The sequence below is a fragment of the Dipodomys ordii genome, unplaced genomic scaffold (assembly GCF_000151885.1).
Source record: "Dipodomys ordii isolate 6190 unplaced genomic scaffold, Dord_2.0 Scaffold3, whole genome shotgun sequence".
Lineage (NCBI taxonomy): Eukaryota > Metazoa > Chordata > Mammalia > Rodentia > Heteromyidae > Dipodomys > Dipodomys ordii.
Window position 1 is genome coordinate 31420170 of NW_012267219.1, and position 26133 is coordinate 31446302.

At 39.6% G+C, this 26133-nt stretch overlaps 1 protein-coding gene across 1 annotated transcript in view; it reads left to right on the plus strand.

Annotated features, from left to right (window-relative positions):
- Apaf1 (apoptotic peptidase activating factor 1) overlaps window positions 1-26133 on the plus strand; it is an 83073-nt gene that overhangs the window by 30891 nt on the left and 26049 nt on the right. Inside the window, exons 10-15 of the mRNA XM_013019001.1 lie at window positions 761-945; window positions 5459-5585; window positions 7126-7251; window positions 11590-11721; window positions 17097-17258; window positions 23734-23862. Coding sequence (XP_012874455.1) covers window positions 761-945; window positions 5459-5585; window positions 7126-7251; window positions 11590-11721; window positions 17097-17258; window positions 23734-23862 — 861 coding nt within the window. The remainder of the gene's footprint in view (window positions 1-760; window positions 946-5458; window positions 5586-7125; window positions 7252-11589; window positions 11722-17096; window positions 17259-23733; window positions 23863-26133) is intronic.

The following is a 26133-nucleotide window of genomic DNA, read 5'->3' on the forward strand; positions in this document are numbered from 1 at the left end:
GCTTACTTAATATAATTTTTTCCAAGTTTTTCCATTTCCTAACAAATGGGGCAATGTCATTCTTTCTGATGGAGGCATAGAATTCCATTGTGTATATATAAAAGTTCATGTTTAAAGCACATCTAATTTTAACATTCAGTTCTAGATTTAATGGTAGGAATGAGCATAATAGGATGGTTGAATAGATATAATTGCCCTCATTATTTTAATTAATTTTCTTCTGGCCTGCTGGGAGTATAGGTATGATTAAAGTTTGAAGTTGACAGAGTAAAGTTTTCAGTGTATGTGTGTTTGTGTTTAAGAGGTAAGAATCTGTTAGATAATGAAGTACTTCCTTATAAAAGTCGAGAGGGCCAGATGCCAGAGGCCCTCATGCCTGTAATCCTAGCCACTCAGGAGGCTGAGATTTGAGGATCACAGTTGGAATCTAGCCTGGGCCATAAAGTTTGAGACTCTTATCTCCAGTTAAGCACCAAAACTGAATGGTGCTGTGCCTCAAGTGGTAGAGTGCTAGCGGTGAGCACTAAAGCTCAGGGGCAGTGCCTACACCCTGAGTTCAAGCCTCAGGACTGGCACAGGAAAAAAAGGAAGAATAAGGAGAGGATCGCTGTATATTTGTTACCTAATGGTTGACTATTAAATTTTGGTTCATACAGAGAATATTTCATTTAAGTCTTTGAAATGACAAGACTCACAGAAATAGAAAAATGTCAGATCATGGCTTTGGTTATATTTCTAACAGATTTCAGTTTATTTTCAGGATTGTGCAGTCTGTGAAAATTTTCAGGAGTTTTTATCTTTAAATGGACACCTTCTTGGACGACAGCCATTTCCTAATATTGTACAACTGGGTCTTTGTGAACCAGAGACTTCAGAAGTTTATCAGCAAGCAAAGCTGCAGGCCAAGCAGGAGGTTGATAAAGGAATGCTTTACCTGGAGTGGATGTAAGTAGGTTATGAGGGAAATCAAAGGGAGTGGATTGCTAACTATGTCATTATTTTTTAGGTACTGAATAAGTTCACTCCAGGAAGCAGGAAGATTTAACTACTTTGGAAAGGGCTGGAACTTTTTTCTTTCTTTCTTTTTTTGTTGGTTGTGGGGCCTGAACTCTTGGGCCTGGGCGCTGTCCCTCAGCTCTTTAGCTCAAGGCTAGTGCACTACCACTTGAGCCACAGCACCACTTTCGGTTTTCTGAGTGATTTATTGGAGATAAGAGTCCTACAGACTTTTGTGCCCGGCTAGCTTTGAACCACGATCCTCAGATCTCAGCCTCCTAAGTAGCTAGGATTACAGGCGTGAGCCACCGGGGCCAGCAGGGCTGGAACTTTTGTTTGTTTGTTTGTTTTTGGGTCCGATCATGGGGCCTGAACTCTGGGCCTGGGCACTGTCCCTCAGCTCTTCAGCTCAAGGCTAGCACTTGAGCCACAGCGCCACTTCTGGCTTTTTTCTTTTTGCTTATGTGGTGCTGAGGAATCGAACCCAGGGCCTCTGGCATGCAAGGCATGCGCTCTACCACTGAGCCACCTTCCCAGCCCCAGGGCTGGAACTTTTAACAAGCATTCTTAGTGAAAACTTCTATAGAAGTTAGCATAGCAGAAAACAATTATATTTCACAGTTCACAGAAATAAGCCATTTTGACAAATCATCCCAAATATTAATATGCAATGCTTACTGTAATTTATGGTGGCAAAGAGTATGGACTTTAGAAGCACAAACCTGATTTGACTAGCTTTGTGAGTTTGAACAGGTAGTAGATCACTCTCATAAATGTAAAATGGAAAACTACCCTTATTCTTTAAGGTAAGTACTGTTTTTGTGAAGATTTAAATAAGATAATGGTATAAAGTAATTTGTGCTTTCTTGTGAGAGTATTTACTAGTGTTTGAACTTACAGCCTATGCTTAGTAGGCAAGTACTCTACCACTTCAGCCATGTCAGTGGCCCTATTTGTCTTTGGTTTGTTTTTCAGGTAGTGACTTGAGTTTTTTTTGTTCAGGGCTAGCCTTGAACCTTAATCCTTCTATTTCTATTCAAATAGCTAGTAATACTGACATAAATGACCATTCTAAGCTTGATTTTAAGATAGGATCTTGCTCATTTTTCCTGGGCTACACTTGGATTCCAGCCTGCTGCTTATTAATTGTGTATCATTAAATGAAAGTTATTCAACATGTTTTGCCTAATACGAGTACCTTTTTATAGCGTTATTATGAGAACTGAAGAACTCCCTGTGTATATGTATGTCTGTATACACAGTGTTTGAACAGTACCCAGTTGATAGAAAGTGCTTAGCAACTATGTGCAGGTGGTTCATACTGATAATTCTAGCTACTCAGAAGATTGAGATTTGAGGATCAGGGTTTGAAGCCAGCCTGAGCAGGAAAGTCTATGAGACTCTTATCTCCAGTTAACCACCAAAAAGCTAGATGTAGAGCTGTGGCTCAAGTGGTAGAGTACTAGCCTTGAGCAAAAAAACTCAGGGATGCCTAGGTCCTGAGTTCAAGCAATAGGGCTAGTGTGTACACACACACACACACACACATCAAAAAGTAAGCAGCTAACATTTTTTTTTTTTGCCAGTCCTGGGGCTTGAACTCATGGCCTAGGTATTGTTCCTGAACTTCTTTTGCCTAAGGCTAGCTAGCACTCTACCACTTTGAGCCACAGTGCCACTTCCGGCCTTTTCTGTTTATGTGATACTGAGGAATCAAACCCAGAGCTTCATGCATGGTAGGCAAGTACTCTACCACTAAACTACCTTCCCAGCCCCATTTTTTTTGTTGTTGGTGGTGGTGTGGGGCTTGAACTCAGGGCTTAGGTGCTGTCCCCGAGCTCTTTTGCTCAAGGCCAGCACTCTACCACTTTGAGCCACAGTGCCAGTGCTGTGTATGTGTGTGTATATATGTGTGTGTGTGTGTGTGTGTGTGTGTGTGTGTTTATGTCTTATATATATGTCAGATATATAAATATATGTGTATATATGTGTGTGTGTATATATATATATATATATTTATTTTTATTTTTGCCTGTCCTGGGGCTTCAACTCAGGGCCTGGGCACTGTTCCTGAGCTTCTTTTGCTCAAGGATAACACTTTACCACTTGAGCCACAGCATCACTTCTGGCTTTTTCTGTTTATGTGGTACTGAAGAATCAAACCCAGGGCTTCATGCATGCTAGGCAAGCATTGTACAACCAAGCCACATTCCCAGCTCCCTCTTTTAACCTCTTTTGCAAGTATGCAAACAGATGCAGAGAGGTTAAGTGATGAGGCCCACAGCCAACCGCTGGCCCTCATTGCAGCCCACAGGGTGGAGGATCCAACAGCCTCATTTCAGTTCTGTGTTTGGCTCATTATTTGTTCTGTGCATTTACTTGGTGCGTCATGACAAATGCGTCAGTATTGAGCCCTCAGAGGAGACATCAGATGTTGTTCTCTGCTTCTGGGGAGGGCGGTGGAGGAGGCTCCTACTGCTGGTGTCTGTTTACTCCATCTCAGGGCCTGTAGGGCTAACTTTGTGGAAGGCAGCGTAGCAGTTCAGCTAGGAGCCATGTGGGACAGCAGAGGTCAGAGGATACTTTGGATTTGCCAGCACCTGGCCACTGCCCAGCCTGCCCTCTGACCTCCATTCTAGGGAAGGTGGTGGCTCTAGAAGACTCTCCCCTCCCCTTTGGAGAAGCCTGTTTCTACTTTGAGACCTTTTTTGTTTGTTTTGTTTTTGTGTGTGTGCTGGTACTTAAACCCAGTTCTTAGGTGTGTTGTCCCTTAGTTTTGCTTGAGCCACAGTTCCACTTCTGGCTTTTTGGTAGTTTCCTAGAGATACAAGTCTCATGGACTTTCTTGCCCAGGCTGTCTTCTAGCCACCATCCTTAGATTTCAGTCTCCTGAGTAGTTAGGGATACTGCTCCCACTGGTGCCTGGTCCACATAGTTGGCATTCAATAGAAATCTGTGGAAGTTTGAATAAATTCCTGCTTGTTAGGGATTAGATGGACAGAAATTTAGTTTTTGTTTTCTATGAGTATTGTTTATTTCTGTTTTGTCCATTGCATCAACTGCATTTTAAGCTATAACATCCTAGAATAGAATAGTTATTCATTTATAGGTATATATTTTTTTCTTACCTTTGAGCAAGCTATATTCAAAGAATGCTTTATTTCAGTAGTAGAACTTCCTTTTTTAAATTGCAGAAAGACTTAAAGCTTAAATGTAGTAAGTTTCCAAAAAGTCATTTATTCACTCATTCGTTACTCATTCCTTTTGGTCTTCTACTATGTGCCTTTCATTGTAAACATTGCTTCCTGAGATTTAGAAAATTGAGTAGATGGGTAAAGGGTGATGAGTTTTTGTTTTGTCACCTGGGTTTGAATACATGGTCTTTTTTATCTTAGCCACTTGAGTAGCTAGTATTACAGCCATGTGCCATCAAACCTGGCCAGAGTTAATTTTAGTCAGTTTCTTTTTAAGTTTGTAAGTAACTTATGTTTTCTAGTTCTTACATTAATTTATATTACTTCTAGTAAAGTTCTAGGAAGGATCCTACTAAGATTTACTTCTATATTATTTGGCCTGTCAAATTTTTTGTTTGGTTGTTGTTGTTGTGTGTGTGTATGTGTGTGTGCGCGCACGCACACGGGCCAGTCCTGGGGCTTGAACTCAAGGCCCGGGTGCTGACTCTGAGCCTTTTTGTTCAAGGCTAACTCTCTACTACTTGAACCATTGTCTACTTTTGGCTTTTAGGTGATTAATTATAGGTAAGAGTCTCATAGATTTTTCTGCCTGTCTGTTTTCTACCCAGTCTGTCTTTGAACTGCAATCTTCAGATCTCAGCTTCCTGAGTGGCTAAGATTACTATTCTCATACTTGTTTCTGTTTCAAGCACGCATGCGTTACTTTACCCTTTAGCCTTACAGCAATAATATAAATATAGTATTGGAATAGTTGATAATCCTTAGATTAATATACAAGGAAAATGACATTGCTTATCTTTTTATAACTGTTTCTAGATAATTGTGGAAGAAAGCAGTTTTAAAGTACATCATCATACTGGTGGGTGTAGTGTTAACTTGAGTTAGGAAATTAGCTTCGTTTTCAATAGTTCTTTATTTTAAAAATGATGGAATGTTTTTTAAAAAGTTGCTTATATAATGTTTTATCTGCACACTTATCATTAATTACTGTATTAGAGGAGAACAGAAGACAGCATGTATGTGACTAAATAAATTTTTTCCAACTAGTGACTTTGTAACACACAGCAGACTGATACAGGGTACCTGTTCTCCTAAAATGTCACTTGTGCTAGATAGTGTTTTTTTCTTTAGCTGTAGTTTATACTGTCATTTGTATGTATTCATGAGTTTGTATTTTGGGGACTATAACCACTATAAAAAACAGTTTATTACTGAAAGAAAACAGTTCATTCTCATTGGATATCTGTTCATTTTTTTCTTGTATTTAGAAACAAAAAAACTATCAAGAATCTCTCCCGCTTGGTTGTCCGCCCCCATACAGATGCTGTTTACCATGCATGCTTTTCTGAGAATGGTCAGAGAATAGCTTCTTGTGGAGCTGATAAAACCTTACAGGTATGACATTTCTCTTAAGAAAAAACTCAGAGGCATGCATCTAATCCTTTGCATATTTAATATATTCAAATCCTCAAATTTAAGAATATTGCAATTTAGAAATAGAAAAATCTAAATTTGTTGAACATAAAGCTTTCTCAAGAGATTTTATTTTTTTTGTGGTCGGTTGTGGGGCTTGAACTCTGGTCCCAGGTACTGTCCTGAGCTCTTCAATTCAAGGCTAGCACTCTACCACTTGAGCCACAGCACCACTTCCGGTTTTCTAGTGGTTTATTGGAGATAAGAGTCTCATGGACTTTTCCTGCCTGGGCTGGCATTGAACTGTGATCCTCAGATCTCAGCCTCCTGAGTAACTAGGATTACAATTGTGATCCACCGGCACCCAGCTCTTGAGATTTTAAAGATAAGGTTACATACTTTTGTAATTCTGAACTTTTTAGGTGACAAAGAAGTGCTGGTTACCCTGAGAATCAGTCACCTGCCATATATTTGCCACTTAAGGCTAATGTGGAAATGGAAATTGTTAAAAGATACAAGGACCTAATCATAGTGAGTAGGACCCTGATGAAAAGAAGGAATCAAGTAAAGTAACTATTTATCTAAGGCTTAGATACAGATTTCAGTCTGTTAACAGGAATTGGAATAGCTTATTTTCAAAGATGTTTTAAGTAGTTTCCTCCAAGTTCTCATTTATTTTCAGAAAATAGGAATGAATATTTTTCTTTACATTTGTTCTCCAGAAGGAAATAGGATTGAATTAGCAAAAACTTTTTATATTTAAAATAATTTTAGTCTTTCCAAAGTTGTAATTGCATACCTTATTTATATAGTACTTGATTGGTAATCTTTTTGTTTTTTGTTTTTTTTGGGTCTAGTCGTAGGGCCTGAACTCTGGGCCTGGGCTGTCCCTCAGCTCTTCAGCTCAAGGCGAGCGCTCTACCACTTGAGCCACAGCACCACTTCCGGCTTTTTTCTTTTTGCTTATGTGGTGCTAAGGAATCGAACCCAGGGTTTCAGGCATGCAAGGCAAGCACTCTACCACTGAGCCACCTTCCCTGCCCATTGATTGGTAATCTTATTTTGGATTTTGATCTACAGAAAGAAAACGATGAATGAAATGCTTTTTATTTGATTGTGTTAATAATTTGCTATAATAATGTCAGGAGCTAAAGTTATGTTCTGCCACTTCTTATTGGTATTCACCAACATTTAACAATGATGGTTCTCTGGGGCTGGGAAGGTGGCTCAGTGGTAGAGCGCTTGCCTTGCATGCATGAGGCCCTGGGTTCGATTCCTCAGCACCATATAAGCAAAAAGAAAAAAGCCGGAAGTGGCGCTGTGGCTGAAGTGGTAGAGCGCTAGCCTTGAGCTGAAGAGCTGAGGGACAGCGCCCAGGCCCAGAGTTCAGGCTCCACAACCGGACCCAAAAAACAAAACAAAACAATGATGGTTCTCATGGGTAAAATATTTTAAAGAAATTTTTATTGAATGATGACTTATAATTATATGATTTATAGTAAAACATTTATTGCTTTTTCAGGTGTTCAAAGCTGAAACAGGAGAGAAACTTCTAGAAATCAAGGCTCATGAGGATGAAGTGCTTTGTTGTGCATTTTCTACAGATGACAAATTTATAGCAACCTGTTCAGTAGATAAAAAAGTGAAGGTAGGAAAACGTTTTCCTCTTGAGCTGAAATCATCACCATTGATTTTTTTTTTCATAAAAGATGAAAATAATTAGGGCTGAAGGACTCTTACCTGCTGATATAACTTGATTCATGGTAAATTAACATTTCCTGAAAAATTTTTTATTTCTAAGCACCAGCAAAAATGCTTAGATTGATCAGCCTGAGGTATTTATGAGGCAGGGGGTAAAACTAATTACAAATTAATGGGGGTTGGGGATTTACCCAGTGGAAGAGTGCTAGCAAGTGCAAGTTTGACATCAGCACCACACACACACAAAAAAGAATAATTATAAAGTAATGAATAGACTGGTCGGTCTGTGGATTAAATGTCAGTTGAAATCTTTGAATAAATTGTGATTAAAAGTTACACAAAATCATTGCCTGAGGTCAGATTCCTGATATAAAATATACCTTTTTTCTTTCTTGGTTGGTCCTGGTTCTGGGGTCTGAACTCAGTGTTTTGTACTTACTAGGCAGATGTTCTTCCTCTTAAACTTTTTACCGTTTTAGTTATTTTTCAGATAGTCTCCTATGTTGGTCCAAGTTGACCTTGGACTGAGCTCTTCTACACAGAGTCTTCTGTGTAGCTAATATAATAGATGTGAACCATCTACCTGGCTTGTTTGCTGAGATGGAGTCTCATTAACTTTTTGTCTAACCTTAAATTGTGATCCTCCCTATCTCCACTTCCCTCAACTTTTTTCTTTTTTAGCCTTTCTGAACTGGCCTATATGTTCAGTAAAAAATGAGTTTACTGGTATAAACAAGTGAAGAAACAATAAGAGCAGGTTTTTTTGTTGCTATTGTCAGTTGTGAGGCTTGAACTCTGGGCCTGGGTGCTGCCCCTTAGTTCTTCAGCTCAAGGTGAGCGCTCTACCATTTGAGCCACAGTACCACTTCTGTGGTTAATTGGAGATAAGAGTTTCACAGACTTTGAACCTCGATCCTCAGATCTCAGCCTCCTGAGAAGCTAGGGTTGAACCACCAGTACCTGGCTTTTTTTTTGTTTTAGTACATATTAATGGTCCAAAATGAAAGTTTTTTTTTTTATTTTTGTTAGATATAGGGCTTGAACTCAGGGCCTAGGCACTTTCCCTGAACTCTTTTGCTCAAGGCTAGTGTTCTACCACTTTGAGCCACTGTTCTCCTTACGGTTTCATGGTGGTTAATTGTGGATAAGAGTCTCACAGACTTTCCTGCCTGGACTGGCTTTGAACTGCAGTCCTCAGATCTCAGCTTCCTGAGTAGCAAGGCTTACAGGTTTGAGCCACTTGTGCCTGGCTCCAAAATACTAGCTTTCATTATGACATTTTTTTATTTTGTCGGCCGTGGGGCTTGAACTCTGGGCCTGGGTGCTGTCCCTCAGCTCTTCAGCTCAAGGTGAGCGCTCTACCACTTGAGCTACAGCACCACTTCCGGTTTTCTGGTGGTTTATTGGAGATAGGAGTCTCACGGTCTCTCCTGCCCGGGCTGGCTTTGAACCTCGATCCACAGATCTCAGCCTCCTGAGTAGCTAGGATTACAGGCGTGAGCCACCAGTGCCTGGCTCATTATGACATTTTAATACATGTGTGTAATGTACTTTGATCATAGTCTATGTCTCCCTCCATTATCTTGTCTTGTTCTGTCACCTCTCTCCAATTAGTCTTAATCTAAGAAGAGCAATTTTTGTCTTTATTAATTACTTTTTCTTGTGTCTTACCTCTAAGTTTGAGTCTTGGGAGATGTCTTATCACTGCTGTATGGGCAGAAGACTTCACTTCAGGCTTTTTTTTTCCCCCAAAGGAATTTTAGAGTACTGAATTTTGCTGGCTGGCCAAGATAGTTGGTTTGGGAATTTTCCTTGACTTTTCAGTTGCTTGCAAAGGACTATAGAATGTCCAGATTAAAACTGAGGCTTTGGAGCAGGGTGTCAGAGGCTCATGCCTGTAATCCTAGCTACTCAGGAGGCTGAGATCTGAGGATCGAGGTTCAAAGCCAGCCAGGCAGGAAAGTCTGTGAGACTCTTATTTCCAGTAAACCACTAGAAAACTGGAAGTGGTGCTATGGCTCAAGTGGTAGATCACTAACCAGAGCTGAAGAACTAAGAGACAATGCCCAGACCCAGAGTTCAAGCCCCACGACCAACCAAAAAAAAAAAACAAAAAACTGACGCTTTGGGAAAACCTGCTTTTAGTATATTAGACTCAGTGGCTTTATAGCCAACAGTTAATAATTCACTCTATAGCTTCTACTTTGAGTCATACTTGAAGTGCTGGGGACTTTCAAAGTTAGAGCTATGTGGAATAACAGTACTGAATTCCTGTTTCTTAGAGGTCAAAATATAAAATGAGAGGCTAAAAATTCATTTAAGAGCTTCAAAATAAAATAAACTCTTTGTGCAGCCATAATATTCAATGTACACCTCTTGAGAGGATTGGTGAGTTAGGTGATAAGAGGGATTATGTTGATCAGGATACATTGTACTTAAAAATTGACATGTTGAATTGAAACCTCTTTGTACAACTAACTAAAGACAATAAAAATAAATTATGAACCTCTGAGGGATTCTAATAAGTTCTTTATAAGAGGTAGATACAGAGGAATGGGGGGGCCTGGGAAGGTGGCTCAGTGGTAGAGTGCTTGCCTTGCATGCATGAGGCCCTGGGTTCGATTCTTCAGTACCACATAAGCAGAAAAAGCTGGAAGTGGCATTGTGGCTCAAATGGTAAAGCACTAGCCTTAAGCTGAAGAGCTGATAGACAGTGTCCAGGCCCAGAATTCAGGCCCCACAACTGACCAAAAAAACCCCCATAAACAACAACCACAAAAGTAAAAACAGAGGGAATGCTCTGGGAGGAAACATGAATACCTCTAAAAGGCCAGAGTTTACGGAAGGAATATGAATGGTGGAGGGGATGAATTTGATCAAAGTGTGCTGTGTGCGTGTATGGAAATTCTAGTGTGTTAACTCAAAAATATTTTTTTTCTTTTTTTTTGTTGGTTGTGGGACCTGAACTCTGGGCCTGGAAACTGTCCCTCAACTCTTTAGCTCAAGGGTAGTGCTCTGCCACTTGAGCCACAGTGCCACTTCCAGATTTTTCTGCTTATGCGGTGCTGAGGAATTGAACCCAGGGCCTAATGCATGCAAAGCAAACACTCTACCACTGAGTTACCTTCCTAGCCCAAAAATATATGTATATATTTTTTTGTTGGTTGTGGGGCTTGAACTCTGGGCTTGGGTGCTGACTCTCAGCACTTCTGCTCAAGGCTAATACTCTACCATTTGAGCCACAGCACCACTTCTGGTTTTCTGAGTGGTTTATTGGAGATAAGAGTCCCATGGACTTTTGTGCAGGGCTAGCTTTGAACTGAGATCCTCAGATCTCAGCCTCCTGAGTAGCTAGAATTATAGGCATGAGCCACCGGCGCTCCGCCCAAAAATAAATACTTTTAAATAAAAATCCAAATTCTAGTAGAGATTTATCAGATAATTTTGTCATATGCAACAGACTTTTTGCTTTTCTTACATATTAACAGAATGATAATTATTTTTAACTGTGAAAGATTTTATACTACCAGCTTATTTGTGTTATATTATCAGTTTCTCACTACAATTTGCAAAGTAAATAAGTATTGATGCCATTTTGCAGATTGGGAAAACCAATTCAGAGATGAAGGCACTTGGTTTTGCTCACATTAAATAATAATAATAAGGCTGCTAACTAGTTTTCTTTTGAACTTTTTTTTCCTTATTGAACTATCTTTTTTTACTTTTTTCTTCCTTTCTTTTGTTTTTATGGGCTTTGTGCAGTCTAGTAGACAATTACTCTACCACCCATGTGGTACCATGGGCTCTACGTGCACCATGTTCATTACCTCATTTGACATATTGAGTTTTGTAGGACAGGTACAGTGTTTCGATTTTTTAGAGGAGAGAACTGGCATGCAGGAAAGCTAAGGCTCAGTGGAGGATACACAGATCATAGGTGGTAGAGTTGTGTTTTAGGCTTCACCAGATCTGAAGTCCATGATGTGATTCTCTTATAGGACTTCTTCACTGCTGTCTTTCACTACAAATGGGAAATGAGCATTATCATGCAATGCTATTTGTGCTAAGGAGAAGATATGTGCGGATTTCGCAGTAACCTATAAAACTTGAAGCAGAATATTGCTGTATTTTGAGAAAGGGGAGATTAGTATCATATTGGATGAAAAAAAATCTTTTATAACAAGATAGATAGCATCTACAAAGTGATTTATATTTGCCTTTCTTCCTGTTATCGCTTTGAGAATAATGAATTATTATAAACTTTTATTTTCTTTGTTCTCTTTAGATTTGGAATTCTGTGACTGGGCAACTAGTACATACCTATGATGAGCACTCAGAGCAAGTCAACTGCTGCCATTTCACTAACAGCAGTACTCACCTTCTCCTTGCCACTGGGTCAAGTGACTTCTTCCTCAAAGTAAGTGTGAATATTGAAAATTAGGTGTTTGTGTTCCCCCTGCCTTGTGCTTAGGGATTACATTTAGGACTTTGTTAATGCTAAGCAAATACTGTAGTACTGATCTGTATCCCCAGCCCCTTGATAGGGCTTTTTTCCCCCTATTGTTGTCACAGTAATAGAAACTTCTATATTTACTTAAACAACAGCAACAACAAAGAGATAATATTAGTGCGTACTGATTCTAGGTGCTTCAGTTATGGTCTTAAGCTCTAAGTTCTTCTCCATTTCTAGGTTCGCCTTCCCTCTCAGTTGTTCAGTGATGCTATCCTGAGTGACTGGAAATGTGATTGCCCTCAGCTCAGGTTTTCTTGGGTTTTGTAGCTCCTTATTACAGAAATAGAGAAACATGCCCTTTCCCCAATCCTATAAATCTAATATTAGAGAAGATGCTAATTCATCTCATTTAACTTATGATCATTGCTTTCTAATCCCAGTGACCAGTAGAATGGAATCCTTGGATTGTTTAAGGTCACAAGTTTAACCATGTAATGATAGGGAAAAAGAGGTAGAGTCAGTTCTATTTGTATCATAACTATAGCATGATTCAAAAAATAGTTCTTGCCCGGTGTCAGAGGCTAATGACTCTTACATAATCTCAGTTACTCAGAGGCTGAGGATCTGAGGATCACAGGTTGAAGCCAGCCCAGGCAGGAATGTCAGTGAGATTCTTATCTCCAGTTAGCCACCAAGAAGACAGAAGTGGAGCTGTGGCTCAAGTGGTAGAGTGTTAGCCTTGAGCAAAAAAATGCTCAGGGACAGTGCCCAGGCCCTGAGTTCCAGCTCCAAGACCTACACACTGGAATGGGGAATTAAATACCCTTGAACAGATCTTTTTATTTTATTTTTTATTTTTTTTGATCCGGTGGTGGGCCCTGAACTCTGGGCCTGGGCACTGTCCCTCAGCTCTTCAGCTCAAGGCTAGTGCTCTACCACTTGAGCCACATGCCACTTCTGGCTTTTTTCTTTTTGCTTATGTGGTGCTGAGGAATCGAACCCAGGGCCTCAGGCATGCAAGGCAAGCGCTCTACCACTGAGCCACCTTCCCAGCCCCTCTACTGGCTTTTTTTTGGTACTTAATTGGAGGTAAGAGTCAGATAAACTTGAGTAGCTAGGATTATAGGCATTATAATTATATAGTATATAAATATATATAAACTATAACTATAATATTATATAATTATATATTATAGTGCTAGTAACATTTACACTTGAATATAGAAATCAAAACCTGTCCCAAACAAATAAAGACTTTTTAAGGTTTCTCTTTAGGTTTATAGAGATCTTAGTTGAATTTGAAGTGACATAGCAAGAGTTTATCATCTTTAAATATGTTTAATAAAGGCTAAAATATGCATCGTGTGATAGAAAAAGATTCCATAGGGGGAATGTTGCATCCAACTATATATATAGTTTATAGATTATATAGTACTAAAATAGGATTATAGCTCCTGATACCGAGCTGTGTGATTTTGATAACAAAAATCATGGAACAATTGATTATCACTGTGACTAATCAATATAGCAATATAGTAACTTTCCCCCCTTTTTCAAACACTTTTCTCTGAATTTAATAACTTTTGTTTTTCCATCTGTTTAGTGTTTTTCTTTTTTGTTGTTTGTTCATTTGTTTTGGCATCGATACCAGGGCTTGAACTCAGGACCTCATATACTATCTTAGGTTTCAGGCTCATGGCTAGTACCTATTGTTTGGGCCATGCCTATAGTCCAGTATTTGTGTTTTCTTTTCTTTTTTTTTTTAATTTTTTATTGTAAAGATACTATACAGAGGGTTACAGTTACATGAGTTAGGTAATGAGTACACTTCTTATTGAGCATTATTACTCCTTCCATTGTTTTCCCCCTACCATCCAGCATTTGTGTTTTCAACGCTAAAAATAAAAGTGTACTACCTAACTTAAGTTATTCAGAATCAAGTGAGAGAAGAGGGTAAGTGAATAGATGAACCATAAAATGACAAAATTCTATACAGAGTTTTTTTTTTTTTTGCTTTGCTTTTAAGGAGACAGGGTCTCACTATATTATTGGCCAGGATGGCCTGAAACTCCTTGATTCAAATGATCCTCCTGTACTCTCCTAAGTGGCCGGGACCACAGCTGCATACAGCTGCACTCAGCCACATAGAGGGTGTTTTGAGAGCAGATGAGGACTTTTTTACCTGATGCTACAGATAAGGAACTCAGGTAACTTATGTTATAATCAGATTTTGTTTTCCTCTTTTGTTAAATTTCCTTTCAATTTTGCACTTTATACTGATTCCAGAGCTTATAGCCTTGGACATTCCTTGTCCCCCCTTTTTTTTTTTGTCGATCATGGGGCTTGAACTCTGGGCCTGGGCGCTGTCCCTCAGCTCTTCAGCTCAAGGCGAGCACTCTCTTTTTGATGTTAAGATTCTTTGTATGAAAAGGTGGCATGAAGTAGACTACTGTGCAGGAATAGAGTAAGGTGGCTGTCTCCTTCACAAAGCGTTCTCCAAGCTGTCTGCTTGGATGCAACATTCCCCCTTTGGGATCTTTTTCTATCACACGATGCATATTTTAGCCTTTATTGAACATATTTAAAGATGATAAACTCTTGCTATGTCACTTCAAATTAAACTAAGATCTCTATAAACCAAGAGAGAAACCTTAAAAAGTCTTTATTTGTTTGGGACGTGTTTTGATTTCTATATTCAAGTGTGAGTGTCACTAGCAGCAGGGACAGACATTTCTTTTTTTTTGTGGGGGGGTCCGGTCGTGGGGCCTGAACTCTGAGCCTGGGCACTGTCCCTCAGCTCTTCAGCTAAAGGCTAGTGCTCTACCACTTGAGCCACAGCGCCACTTCCAGCTTTTTTTTTGCTTATGTGGTGCTGAGGCATCGAACCCAGGGCCTCATGCATGCAAGGCAAGCACTCTACCACTGAGCCACCTTCCCAGCCCCAGGGACAGACATTTCTACATCCTTGAGAGCCTAGATTATGTTGGCTTTCCCACAGTGCTATGATGCTAGTATCTCTGGTTTGCACTGACACATGACATGTAGTAAGCAGAAGTCCTACAAAATAATGTTAGATAATAGCATCTCGAGGTCAAAATCTTCTAAAGCTTTACCATCTGAGAGGATGAGGACTGTAAAATTATTTTCTGCCCCAATAGCTCTGTAATTTTCTAAGCATTTTGTATGACATCATATTGATAAGGATCTGTCTTTGATGGTAATTATTTCTAAAATGTGAGTTTTCTGTAAATTGTCATTTAAAGTATGCAAGGGCACAGGGACTCTAGATACAGTACAATGATCTGCACAAAATGAAATGTTGGCATAGTTTATACTATTACTTAATATGAGAGATTTTATCACTGCTTGGCTAGTTGCTAAAGTACAGTCCAGTCTGATGTAGGCTGGTGTAATGAAATTAGATTGTTAGCTTTCTTTACCTGTCTTAAATCCAAGTACTGTGGTTTAATTTTTCCTATTGATAGGGAAACAGGTATGATTTCTCATATATTCTGGGTGATATGATTGAATTCTGGGTGATAAGGCACTTATGTTTTGTTTTGTTTTTCTCTTTAGTATCTGGGGAGGTTCTTTTTTGTTGTTTTTGTTGCCACAGGTCTACTTCTAGCTTTTTTGGGGGGTAGTTAATTGGATTTAAGAGTCTGTGGGCCTGCCTGTAATCCTAGCTACTCAGGAGACAGATCTGAGGATTATGGCTAGAAGCTAGCTTGGGCAGGAAAGTTCTTGAGACTCTTATCTCCAGACTGGGAATGTGGTTTAGTGGTAGAGTGCTTGCTTAACATCCATGGAGCCCTGGGTTTCATTCCTCAGTACCACATAAACAGAAAAAGCTGGAAGTGGTGCTGTAGTTCAAGTGATAGAGTGCTAGCCTTGAGCAAAAGAAGCTAAGAGATAGTGTCCAGGCCTTGAGTTCAAGCCCTAGGCCCTGAGTTCAAGCCTCAGGACTTCCCCCCACAAAAAAACCCCGATAAAATGATGACTTTTATCTCCAGTTAACCAGTTAACCACCAGAAACAGGAAGTGGTGCTGTGGTTCAAAGTGGTATAGCACTAACCTTGAGTGCAAAAGCTGAGACAGCACTCAGGCCTGGAGTTAGAAAAGAAGAATCTTACAGGCTTTCCTCTCCGGGCTGGCTTTGAACCTAGATCCTTAGATCTCAGTCTCCTGAGTAGCTAAGACTTACAGGCATGAGCCCTGACCTTGGGCTGTTTTATTGTCTGTGATCTCTTACTTTATTTAGTTTATCCACATTTGTTGCATGGGAGAAAGTTTAGTTTTTCTTCCAGGTTTCATAGAACATAAAAAATTTCTCTCAATGTAAAGAATTAAAAGCCAGGTGGATGGTGCATGCTACCTGCAAGGCAGAGATAGGAGGACCTGGAATTTAAGACCGGTCTAGAAAAACAAAGAAAATGAATTCAAATAGTTTAGGGATGTGTAGCTCAAGTGGTAGAATGCTTGATGCTCTGGGTTAAGTACTGCCTAAAATAGATGAATGAATGATGTACCTGACTGGGCAAGTCAGATTTTACCTGGGAGCTATGCTTTGGAAACTAAGTTAAAGCTTGAGAAGCAAGTTGTTTTTTCCCCCTTCTTTTCCTCCTTGCCTAACTCTTGGTTTGGCCATGGTAGCCATTATCATTGTTATACTCATTGAGTTCTGGGAGAATAAAGATGTTTTTCTCTTTGAGACACTCCAGCCTCATGTGTATCTTTATGAAGCCCTGTTTTTTGAATTATTCAAGTAGGTCTATTTAGAATGAAGTTAGTGTTTTGTACCCCATTTTCAAAAACCAGTTAATTTCATAGCACTACTTAGCCCCACCAAGCATACAAGGAGCTTGCTTCCTTTCAGCATACCTGCTTTCAGTTTTAAGGACTATATTCTCTAGCAGCTCTGCTGGGTTATAATGTGGCTTGGATGGGACCTGTGTACGCTTCCAGCTGTGTATATAGTTCATGTGGAGCACACTTTGTGCATGGCCCAGCAGAGGGCAGCAGCAGCAAGTGGACTCTTCATCTCCTCTTTCTTACCCACTCAGACTTACTGTCAACACCTAATCTTACCCTCCTCCATACCATACGAGACTCTGTTAACTTTTTATCTAATTTTACATTCTGGCTTCTACATTTTGGGTAGTGCTTCTAATTTTTTACTTTTAGGAAGATGCTGAATGAACCGGAAGTACTTATTTTAAAAGACATATAATCTTGCATGGGTTAAAAAGACTTCATTAATCTATTGAGATTCTGGAGATCTGAGTTAAGAGTAAAACAGAATTTTTGTTAAAAATTCTTTTTTTTTTTTTAATTTGAAGCTGTGGGATGTGAGATCAGCAAATGAGAGGAAAAACATTAATGTGAAACAATTCTTCCTAAATTCAGAAGAGTCTCAAGAAGATATGGAAGTCATAGTGAAATGTTGTTCGTGGTCTGCTGATGGTGATAGGATAATGGTTGCAGCAAAAAACAGAATCCTTGTAAGTATTAGAATTTACAGCAAATTTAGTCTGATATAAAGAAAATGAAAACTTCTAATAATGTTTGCATTTTCCACTGTTTTCTGACACTATAAAGTCTAGCTGTGTGATCTGGGAGACAGGATTTCCAGAATGCAGTTCTTCAAGCATACTCTAGGGGATGTGGAAAGCCTGTGCGTGAAAGACACAGATCAGGGAAGCAGCTTGTTCTGCTTTCTCTGTGAAAGGTACACAGCAAAAGCCACATTTAACAACCTGGGTAGTCCTGCAGTACAATTGATGAGGTTGAGTCAGCGTTCCTCCAGTTACTTAAAACGTGAATACTTTCTGTATCACTCTTTAATTTTTTTATTCTATTTTTATTTATTTACTCCTATTATAAAGATGATGAAAGGGGGGTTATAAGTTACATAAATTAGGTAAAGAGTACTTTTTTTTGGTTTTGTTTTGTTTTGCTATATCTGGGGTTTAAACTCAGAGCCTGGGTGCTGCTGCCTCTGAGCTTCTTTGTGTTCAAGGCTAGTGCTATATCACTTGAGCCACAGCAGCATTTATGGCTTTTTCTGAGTAGTTTATTGGAGATAAGTTTCTTACAGACTTTCCTGCCTGGGCTGGCTTTGAACCACAATCCTCCATATCTCAGCTTCCTGAGTAGCTGGGATTTCAGGTGTGATCCACTGGTGCCTGGCTAAGAGTACATTTCTTTTTGGACAATATCACTCCTTCCCTCACTCCCAGTTTTTTCTCCCATCCCTACCCGTAAGTTGTATAGTTCATTTCCTAGTAAATACCACTGCTACATTTGTTTACCCTTTGACCCTCCATTTCCATGCCCCCCCTTAAATGAATAAACAAGACAAAAAGAAAAACAAAAATAACAACAAAGAAAAAAATTTTCATTTCCTGGAGTTCATTTTGATAAATGTTATTTTATATGATCAAAGTCACATAGTTATTGTGCCTTTGTCTTTCTCCCCTAAGAATACCTTACTGTGTGTGAATGCCTACAGTCCAATATGATTTATCATGCCCTGGTATATTTTAGCTGTAGCTTCTGCATATGAGAGAAAACATGTATCATTTGTCTTTCTAGGATTGACTTACATCATTGCATTACTCTTTCTGGAACTGATTTCAAATACATTTACTTTAGTGATTTTTCAAAGTACTTTTAAATCCCTAAGGTTTTATATAGTACGATGACTCTAATAGAGATAAAGACTCATTAACAATTGAACCAGGTTGTGATGTTTTCAAAAAGGAATGAAAAAGGTATGGGAAAAATGTGAGTAAGAAGAATATGTCTTCCTCCTTTTTCCCCCCACCGCTTGTACCAGGGATTGAACTCAGGATTTTTACGGCACCATTTATGTTAGGTTTTTAAAAAGAGGTAGCCGAGTAAGAACTGCACCATGCACGTGGTATTCAGGTAAGGGGTAGGTTTATTCAGTATACCTGATGGGACCAGGCAAGGTTGGCACTCGACGTGGCTGGGAAAGGCCTGGGAATGAGAGAGAGCTGGGAAAGAGAGGAAAGAGAGAGGAAAGAGCTAGAAAAGAGCAGAGAGAGGGGTAAGAACAGTAGCACTCACGTGGTATCCAGGTAAGGGGTAGGTTTATTCAGTAGACCTGATGGGACCAGGCAAGGTTGGCAGTCCACGTGGCTGGGAAAGAGAGGAAAGAGCTAGAGCAGAGAAAGAAAAGAAGAGCAAGAGCAAGAGCTGAACTCAGGATTTTATACTAGTTAGACAAGTGTTTTACTACTGGAGCGTCCTCTCCAGTCCTTCTTTTCTTTCTTTCTTCCTTCCTTCCTTCCTCCCCCCATTTTTCTCTCTCTCTTTCTCTCTCCTTCCCTCCCTCCCTCCCTCCCTCCCTCTCTCCCTTTTTCTCTTTTCTCTCTCTCTTTCTCTTTCTCTCTTTCTTCCTTTCTTTCTCTCCTGTGTGTGTGTTGGTCATGAGGATTGAACTGAGGGCCTGAGATCTATCCCTAAGCTTTTTTTTTACTCAAGGTGAGTGCTCTATCATTTCAGCACAGTGCCACTTCTGTTTTTCTGGAGGTTAATTGGAGATAAGAGTTTTGCAGGCCTTCCTGCCTGGGTTGGCTTCAAACCACAGTCCTCAGATCTTAGTCTTCTATAGTTAGGATTATAGAAGTATAGCTATTCCTTTCATTTTTTTGTCTTAAGCATCATTTTTTTTCTCTGGCTGGCCTTGAGCTGGTACCTCAGCCCCTGGTAACCTATAACATAACTTATGAATTTACATATACTGGGTATTTCATACAAGTGGTCCATTTATGTCTTCATTTCATTGCACATAGAATTTTCAAGGTCCATCCATGTTGTAGCATGTATCTGAACTGCATTTCTCTTTGCGATAGAATAGTATCCTATCATGGCATGTGTTTGTGTGTATCACATTTTATTTATTCACTCATTTGTGTGTGGATTCTTGACTTATTTCTACCTTTTGGCTATTATGAATAATACTGCAATGAACACTGGTATATAAGTATCTGTTTGAGTTCCTGCTTTTAATGTTTTTAATACTTATGAGTAGAACTGATGAGTCATGTGGTAATTCTGTATTTAGCATTTTAAAGAACTATTAGACTTTCCCCATAGTACCTGAACTATTTTACATTCCTACAAGCAATGAATGTATAAGGATTCCAAATCCACTGTTTTTTTTTTGTTGTTTGGTTTTTTTGTCGGGTGGGACTTGAACTCTGGGCTTGGGCTCTATCCCTCAGCTTTTCAGCTCAAGGAGCTTGAGCCACAGAGTCTCACAGACTTTTGTGCCTGGGCTGGCTTTGAACTGTGATCCTCAGATCTCAGCCTCCTGAGTAGTTAGGATTACAGGTGTGAGTCACCGGGCGCCTGACCAAATTCACTGTTTTTTTTTTTTTAATTGTGAAAATACTGTACAGAGGGGTTACAATTACATGGGCAAGACAATAAGTACATTTCTCATCAAGCATTGTAGCCTCCTCCTTTGTTTCCCCTTCCCATCCCATCCCCCCCAACCCTCTACCCCCCCCACCAAAGTTGTAAAGTTCGTTTTTGACATAACGACTTGTACGTCTCATTGTTGCAATGAGTCCACCTGTATCCCTATTTAAACAATTTGTTTTTGCCCTTCCCTTCCACTGTGTTTTTGATAACACTTGTTATTTTCCATTTTCAAAATTATATCCAGCCTATGTAGGAAGTGGTATTTCATTGTGGTTTAATTGTTTTCTAATGATCAGTGATGTTGAGGAAAAGCTTGCTGGGTTGCTTGCTAGGTTGCTTGCTTCCCTCACTCCTTACAGTTTTGGGATTTTTAATCAGTGCCTGTGCTTTTGAGGGAAAGAATTTTATTTTTTCTTTTTTTGGTCTTGGGAGCTTGAACTCAAGGTCTGGGTGCTGTCCCTGAGCTTTTTTGCTCAAGGCTAGCATTCTGTTACTTGAGCCACAGCTCCCCTTCTGGGTTTTTGGTGGTTAATTGGATTTAAGAGTCTCTCAGACTTTCCTGCTTGGGCTGGCTTTGAATGGTGATCCTCCAGAGTAGATAGGATTATAGGTGTGAACACTGGAATCTGGCTAAGGAAAGTTTTTTTTTCTTTGGTCATGGGGTTTGAACTCTGAACCTGAACGGCTGTCCCTCAGCTCTTCAGCTCAAGGCTAGCACTCTACCAGTTGAGCCACAACACCACTTCTGGTTTTCTGGTGGTTAATTGGAGTTTCAAGGACTTTCCTGTTTGGACTGGCTTTGAACTGCAATCTTCAGATCTCAGCCTCCTGAATAGCTAGGATTACAGGCTGAGCTACCAGCACCCAGCAAGAAATGTTTTTTTTTTTTAAAGATTAAAAAAAAATCTGTTCTAGTGAAAAAGGAATATAACTTTTATATGTATTTGTAAAATATAAATTATATATATTTATATATGTAGGGAATGCCTCATTATTTTAAAAACCTATAAGCTAGCTCCCTATTTCGCATGCTGGAATAAAACTGCCGTACAATAATCATAATTTCATGTAGATCCTAGTTTCTTACTCTGGTTTTTCCTTCTTCACTTTTGTTTCTCTCCCTACTTTAGTATTGCTTGTTTTTTCCTATTGTTACATCTTTTCTCTTTTGCTACTTCAGGATGGGGATAACTTCATATTCCACATTTGCCAGATTTTTTTCATTCCCTCTTAGCACCTGCTTTATAAGAATACCTGCACCAGCAAACATCCAATATGATTTCCTGATCTTTGTTGTTTCCTCCACTGCTGTGCTCCTTTATCATCCACTTTGTCTCTTCGTAGCTCCCACTTGGAGTCTTTATTTTCTTCTTGAGGATTGTGCCAAGTGCTAAACAGCTAGACTGTATCAATATACTGTATGCACATACATACTTCACTGTTTTGTTTTGTCTTGTCGGTCGTGGGACCTGAACTCTAGGCCTGGGCGCTGTCCTTCAACTCTTCAGTTCAAGGCTAGCGCTCTACCATTTGAGCCACAGTGCCACCTCCAACTTTTTCTGAACCCAGGGCCTCATGTATGCAAGGCAAACACTCTACCACTGAGCCACTGTCCGAGCCCTCCCACATCATTTTGTCATTTGGGAAAAAAAAAAAACTGCAGAACATATTAAAACCTTCCAAATATTGAAGAAGGTGTATTACTGAAAAAAAAGTTAGGTTTTTATTGGCTCAAAATTGAGAAAATGATTAATCATAATGGAATAATTTGGTGCCCCTGCAATGAAATAGAAATAATTGAGTTAATTTAATTTTAGCAAGCTTTTCTCTATATTATTTTGATCATCTTCATTTATGAAGGTTCATTTTCTCTTTTGAATAAACAATCATTTGGTAGAACTGCTCTGTATATTAATTTGGCTAGTCCATTCATTTATTCACAAAGATTTTATTTCTCTCTAGGCCAGCTTGAGAGAAAATTTGTGATGAATTTTCCTTTGTATAAAATATGTGTCAGGGGCTGGGAAGTTGGCTCAGTGGTAAAGTGCTTGCCTTGCATGCATGAGGCCCTGGGTTCGATTCCTCAGCACCACATAAGCAGAAAAAGCCAGAAGTGGTACTGTGGCTCAAGTGGTAGAGCGCTAGCCTTGAGCTAAAGAGCTCAGGGACAGCACCCAGGCTGAGTTCAGACCCATGACTAGAAAAAAAAAAGTGTCAAATAAGTCATATTATAGAAGCATATGGAATTATATCTTATTTATGATTATCAATAATATACTCCATTTATGAGTAATGATGGTAGTTTTTTTGTTGTTGTTGTTGGTCATGGGGCTTGAACTCTAGGCCTGGGCACTGTCCCTCAGCTTTTCAGCTCAAGGCGAGTACTCTACCACTTTAGCCACAAGCGCCACTTCCAGTTTTCTGGTGGTTAATTGAAGATAAGAGTCTCATGGACTTCCCTGCCCAGGCTGGCTTTGAACCATGATCCTCAGATCTCAGCCTCCTGAGTAACTAGGATTACAGGCGCAAGCCACTGATGCCTGGCTAATGATGGTAGTTTTGTAGGACTTACATTTTATGTTTGATTTGAGGCATTAAAAAAATAAATTTAGATTCAATTTGCTTCTAGCTGATCCTTTAAAAATGGTTTTCTTTATAAATAGTTGTACAAAAGGGCTTCAACTTAACATTTCAATTTATTAATTATTTTATTATCCTTAAGTAATTATTATATGAAAGGGTTTGATCAGCGTGTGAGTACAGTGCATCTTGGTCAATAGGCCCCTTTTCATCATTCTTCCCCATCTCTCCCAGCCCCACTCATCTCTTCAGTGTACCTTGTTGCATTGTCACATATGTACATTGAATATGTGTGAAAATGAAGCCAGGTAAATTGAGAGGATGAGCGTTCTTCACCCTCCCTCTCTCTATTCATCTGTCTACCCTCTCTTTGAACTTCCCCCTTCTCCCACAAAACATGTTCCAGCTTCCTGGTTTTCATTTAAATATGTCAATTTATGTGTACAAAGCATCTTAATCCATCACTATTTTCATCTCCTCCTTCCAGTGTTTCTTTAATAATTCTATTTTGTTTACTATTGGGGACAGACTCTTCCCTCAAGGAATGGCATAGACTCAGATAAATTAAAAATGCTTATGCCAGTCAATGTGTGCTTTTAGTTTTCCTAATACTGTTACTTTTTGTGTGTCTGTGGGTCAGTAGTGGGGCTTGAACTCAGGGCCTGGATGCTGTCCCTTGGCTTTTCTGCTCAAGGCTAACACTTTATTACTTGAGCCACTGCTCTACTTCTGGCTTTTTGGTGGTTAATTGGAGCTAAGAATCCCATAAACTTTCCTGTCAGGTCTGGCTTCAAACCTTGATCATCAAATGTCAGCCTCCTGGGTAGCTAAGGTTATAGGTATGAGCCACGGGTGCACAGCTTTCAGTATTTTCTTTTTATTGGCTTTGGCTTATGTGTTAAAATATTTTACCTTTATACATATCTCTATTTATGTTGACAGGTTTTTGACATGCATACCAATTGTATATCGGCAAAAATCCATACAGGCCATCACAGCACCATTCAGTACTGTGACTTCTCCCCTCAGAACCATTTAGCAGTGGTGGCCCTGTCCCAGTACTGTGTGGAGGTGAGTAGTTGAATTTCTTCAGTAAGTTTGGGTCTCCAGATATCCAAGGATAATAGGGAATAAGATGCTTGCTTGAGAAATTATACAGTATTTTCTTCATATATTAATGACCTGTAGCCTTGTGATACTAAACTGTATAGCCATTTTTATTATCTTAGCAGTGATTGAAGACTTGATTTAGCAGTATGACAGAAAATGAAAGTGCCATTCACCCAAGCTTGTCTAGAGTGTTCATGGGCTGGGAAAACAGTGTGATGACCACAGGTTTCCTAAGCTAAAATATAGCATCTCTTGAACAGTATAGGTATGGGCACTGTTCAAAATGAAATGTACTCATTACATGACTTATGTAACTGGAACCCCTCTGTACAACACTTTTTAATAACAGTTAAAAAAAAGAAAAGAAATGATGAGCTGGTTCACCTCTGTAATCCTAGGCACTCAGAGGCTGAGATCTGAGGATCGAGATTCAAAGCTAGACCTGCAGGAAAGTCTGTGAGACTCGTATCTCCAATTAACCAAGCAAAAAAGCCAAAAGTGGAACTATGATTCAAGTGGTGTTCTTGGGCAAAAAAGTTCAGGCCCTGAGTACAAGTTCCAGGACTGGATAAGAAAAAATAAAAAGTTAAGTGTTGAGTTCAGATTCAAGATGGAAGTTAGATTTCAAATTGGTTAACATCATACTGTCATTACCAAGCACTAGAAAATTAAATGGCTCCAGTTTATTTCTGGTTTATAACTTTGTGCTTATCTAATCAACTTTATATTTAGAGTTTATATCTAACTAGCCCTGAAATAAATCTACCTAAGGAGTTGGTATTTAAACTTTACAGAAGGCAATGGATTGTATCTTTCCTTCAAAGATAGATACATTTCCCCACACTTGGTTCCTCAGGGCCATCTGAGCAGCAAGTAGCTTGAGGCTGATTGAGATTGACCTTCTGAGGAAAGGGGTCTGGTTCTTTATCTGCAGAGCAGATAACTGACTTGGTTCACTGGCTTCCCTTGCTGTTGCAAGCACTTCTTCATTGTTACGTGCTATTCCAACAGTTTTTTTTTTTTTGTTGGTTGTGGGGTTTGAACTCTGGGCCTGGGCGCTGTCCCTCAGCTCTCCAGCTCAAGGAGAGCACTCTACCACTTGAGCTACAGCGCCACTTCCGGTTTTCTGGTGGTTTCTTGGAGATAGGAGTCTCACGGTCTTTCCTGCCCGGGCTGGCTTTGAACCGCGATCCTCAGATCTCAGCCTCCTGAGTAGCTAGGATTACAGGCGTGAGCCACCAGCGCCCGGCTTATTCCAACAGTTTTTAAGAGCGTTTGCCAGCCTTACCCTTGAGTAGCTGTTCAGTGCGGAAGTAACAGATTGAGAGTTGGTAGTAAACTCTGTAGGCTCTTCCTCCTAATTCTTAGGGACAGAAGTACAAGTAGGCTGAAGGCTTTCCATGCTGAGAACCTTTCTGTTGTAAGCAGAGGCAAGTGAGTTAAAGAACACCAGTCCCCTCAATACAGTGTGAAGAAGTAGGGTGTGGGGGGCAGTGTTCTCTTGGGCAGAAACCTTGAACCAGAAGGTTTAGCTCTGCTAGGGCACCTTGAATTTACCTGTAGATTCTCAAAGAAGATGTGATTGGTGTTTCCCCTCTGGGTTTTGTCAGAATTTTTGACAGTTTTTCTGAGCCCTTTTAAGGTTCTTACCCTCTATTATCCTTAGCTCTATGAACTGTCTTCCTTCTTGAAATGTAGGTACTTGGCTTTGGAGGCTCAGAAAACAAGGATGGAATAGAGAAGAATTCTCAAGGGAGATTTTTCAGTTGTGTAATAATTTTCATTTCTGGCCTGTAGCTCCATATATCCCAGCATGGACTCTAGAGATACGGCAGAGGAAATTTCATATGATTATTTTGTAACCATAGCATTCACTGAATGAAAACTATTGGACATGTGATGAAGTACTTGTTTTGTCTGTGTTCGTTCTGAAATCATAAAGTAGGTCTGTAATTCAAAGTGTAATGAGAAGAGCCCAGGCACACATGATACTTCATTAGACTGGAATATATTTAAGTAATGTAAAGCAGAACTCAGGACAAAATACAGCCAGACTGGTGGGAGACATCGGCAATTTGTAATGAGCACAAATAACAAGAGAAGTGTGTACATGCTACCATTAATGCATTCATTTATTGTAGGATTTTGCAGTCAGTTCAAATGAAAGTTAGATGATAGAAGTAGTGAAGTCTTTTTTTTTGGGTCCAGTCGTGGGGCCTGAACTCTGGGCCT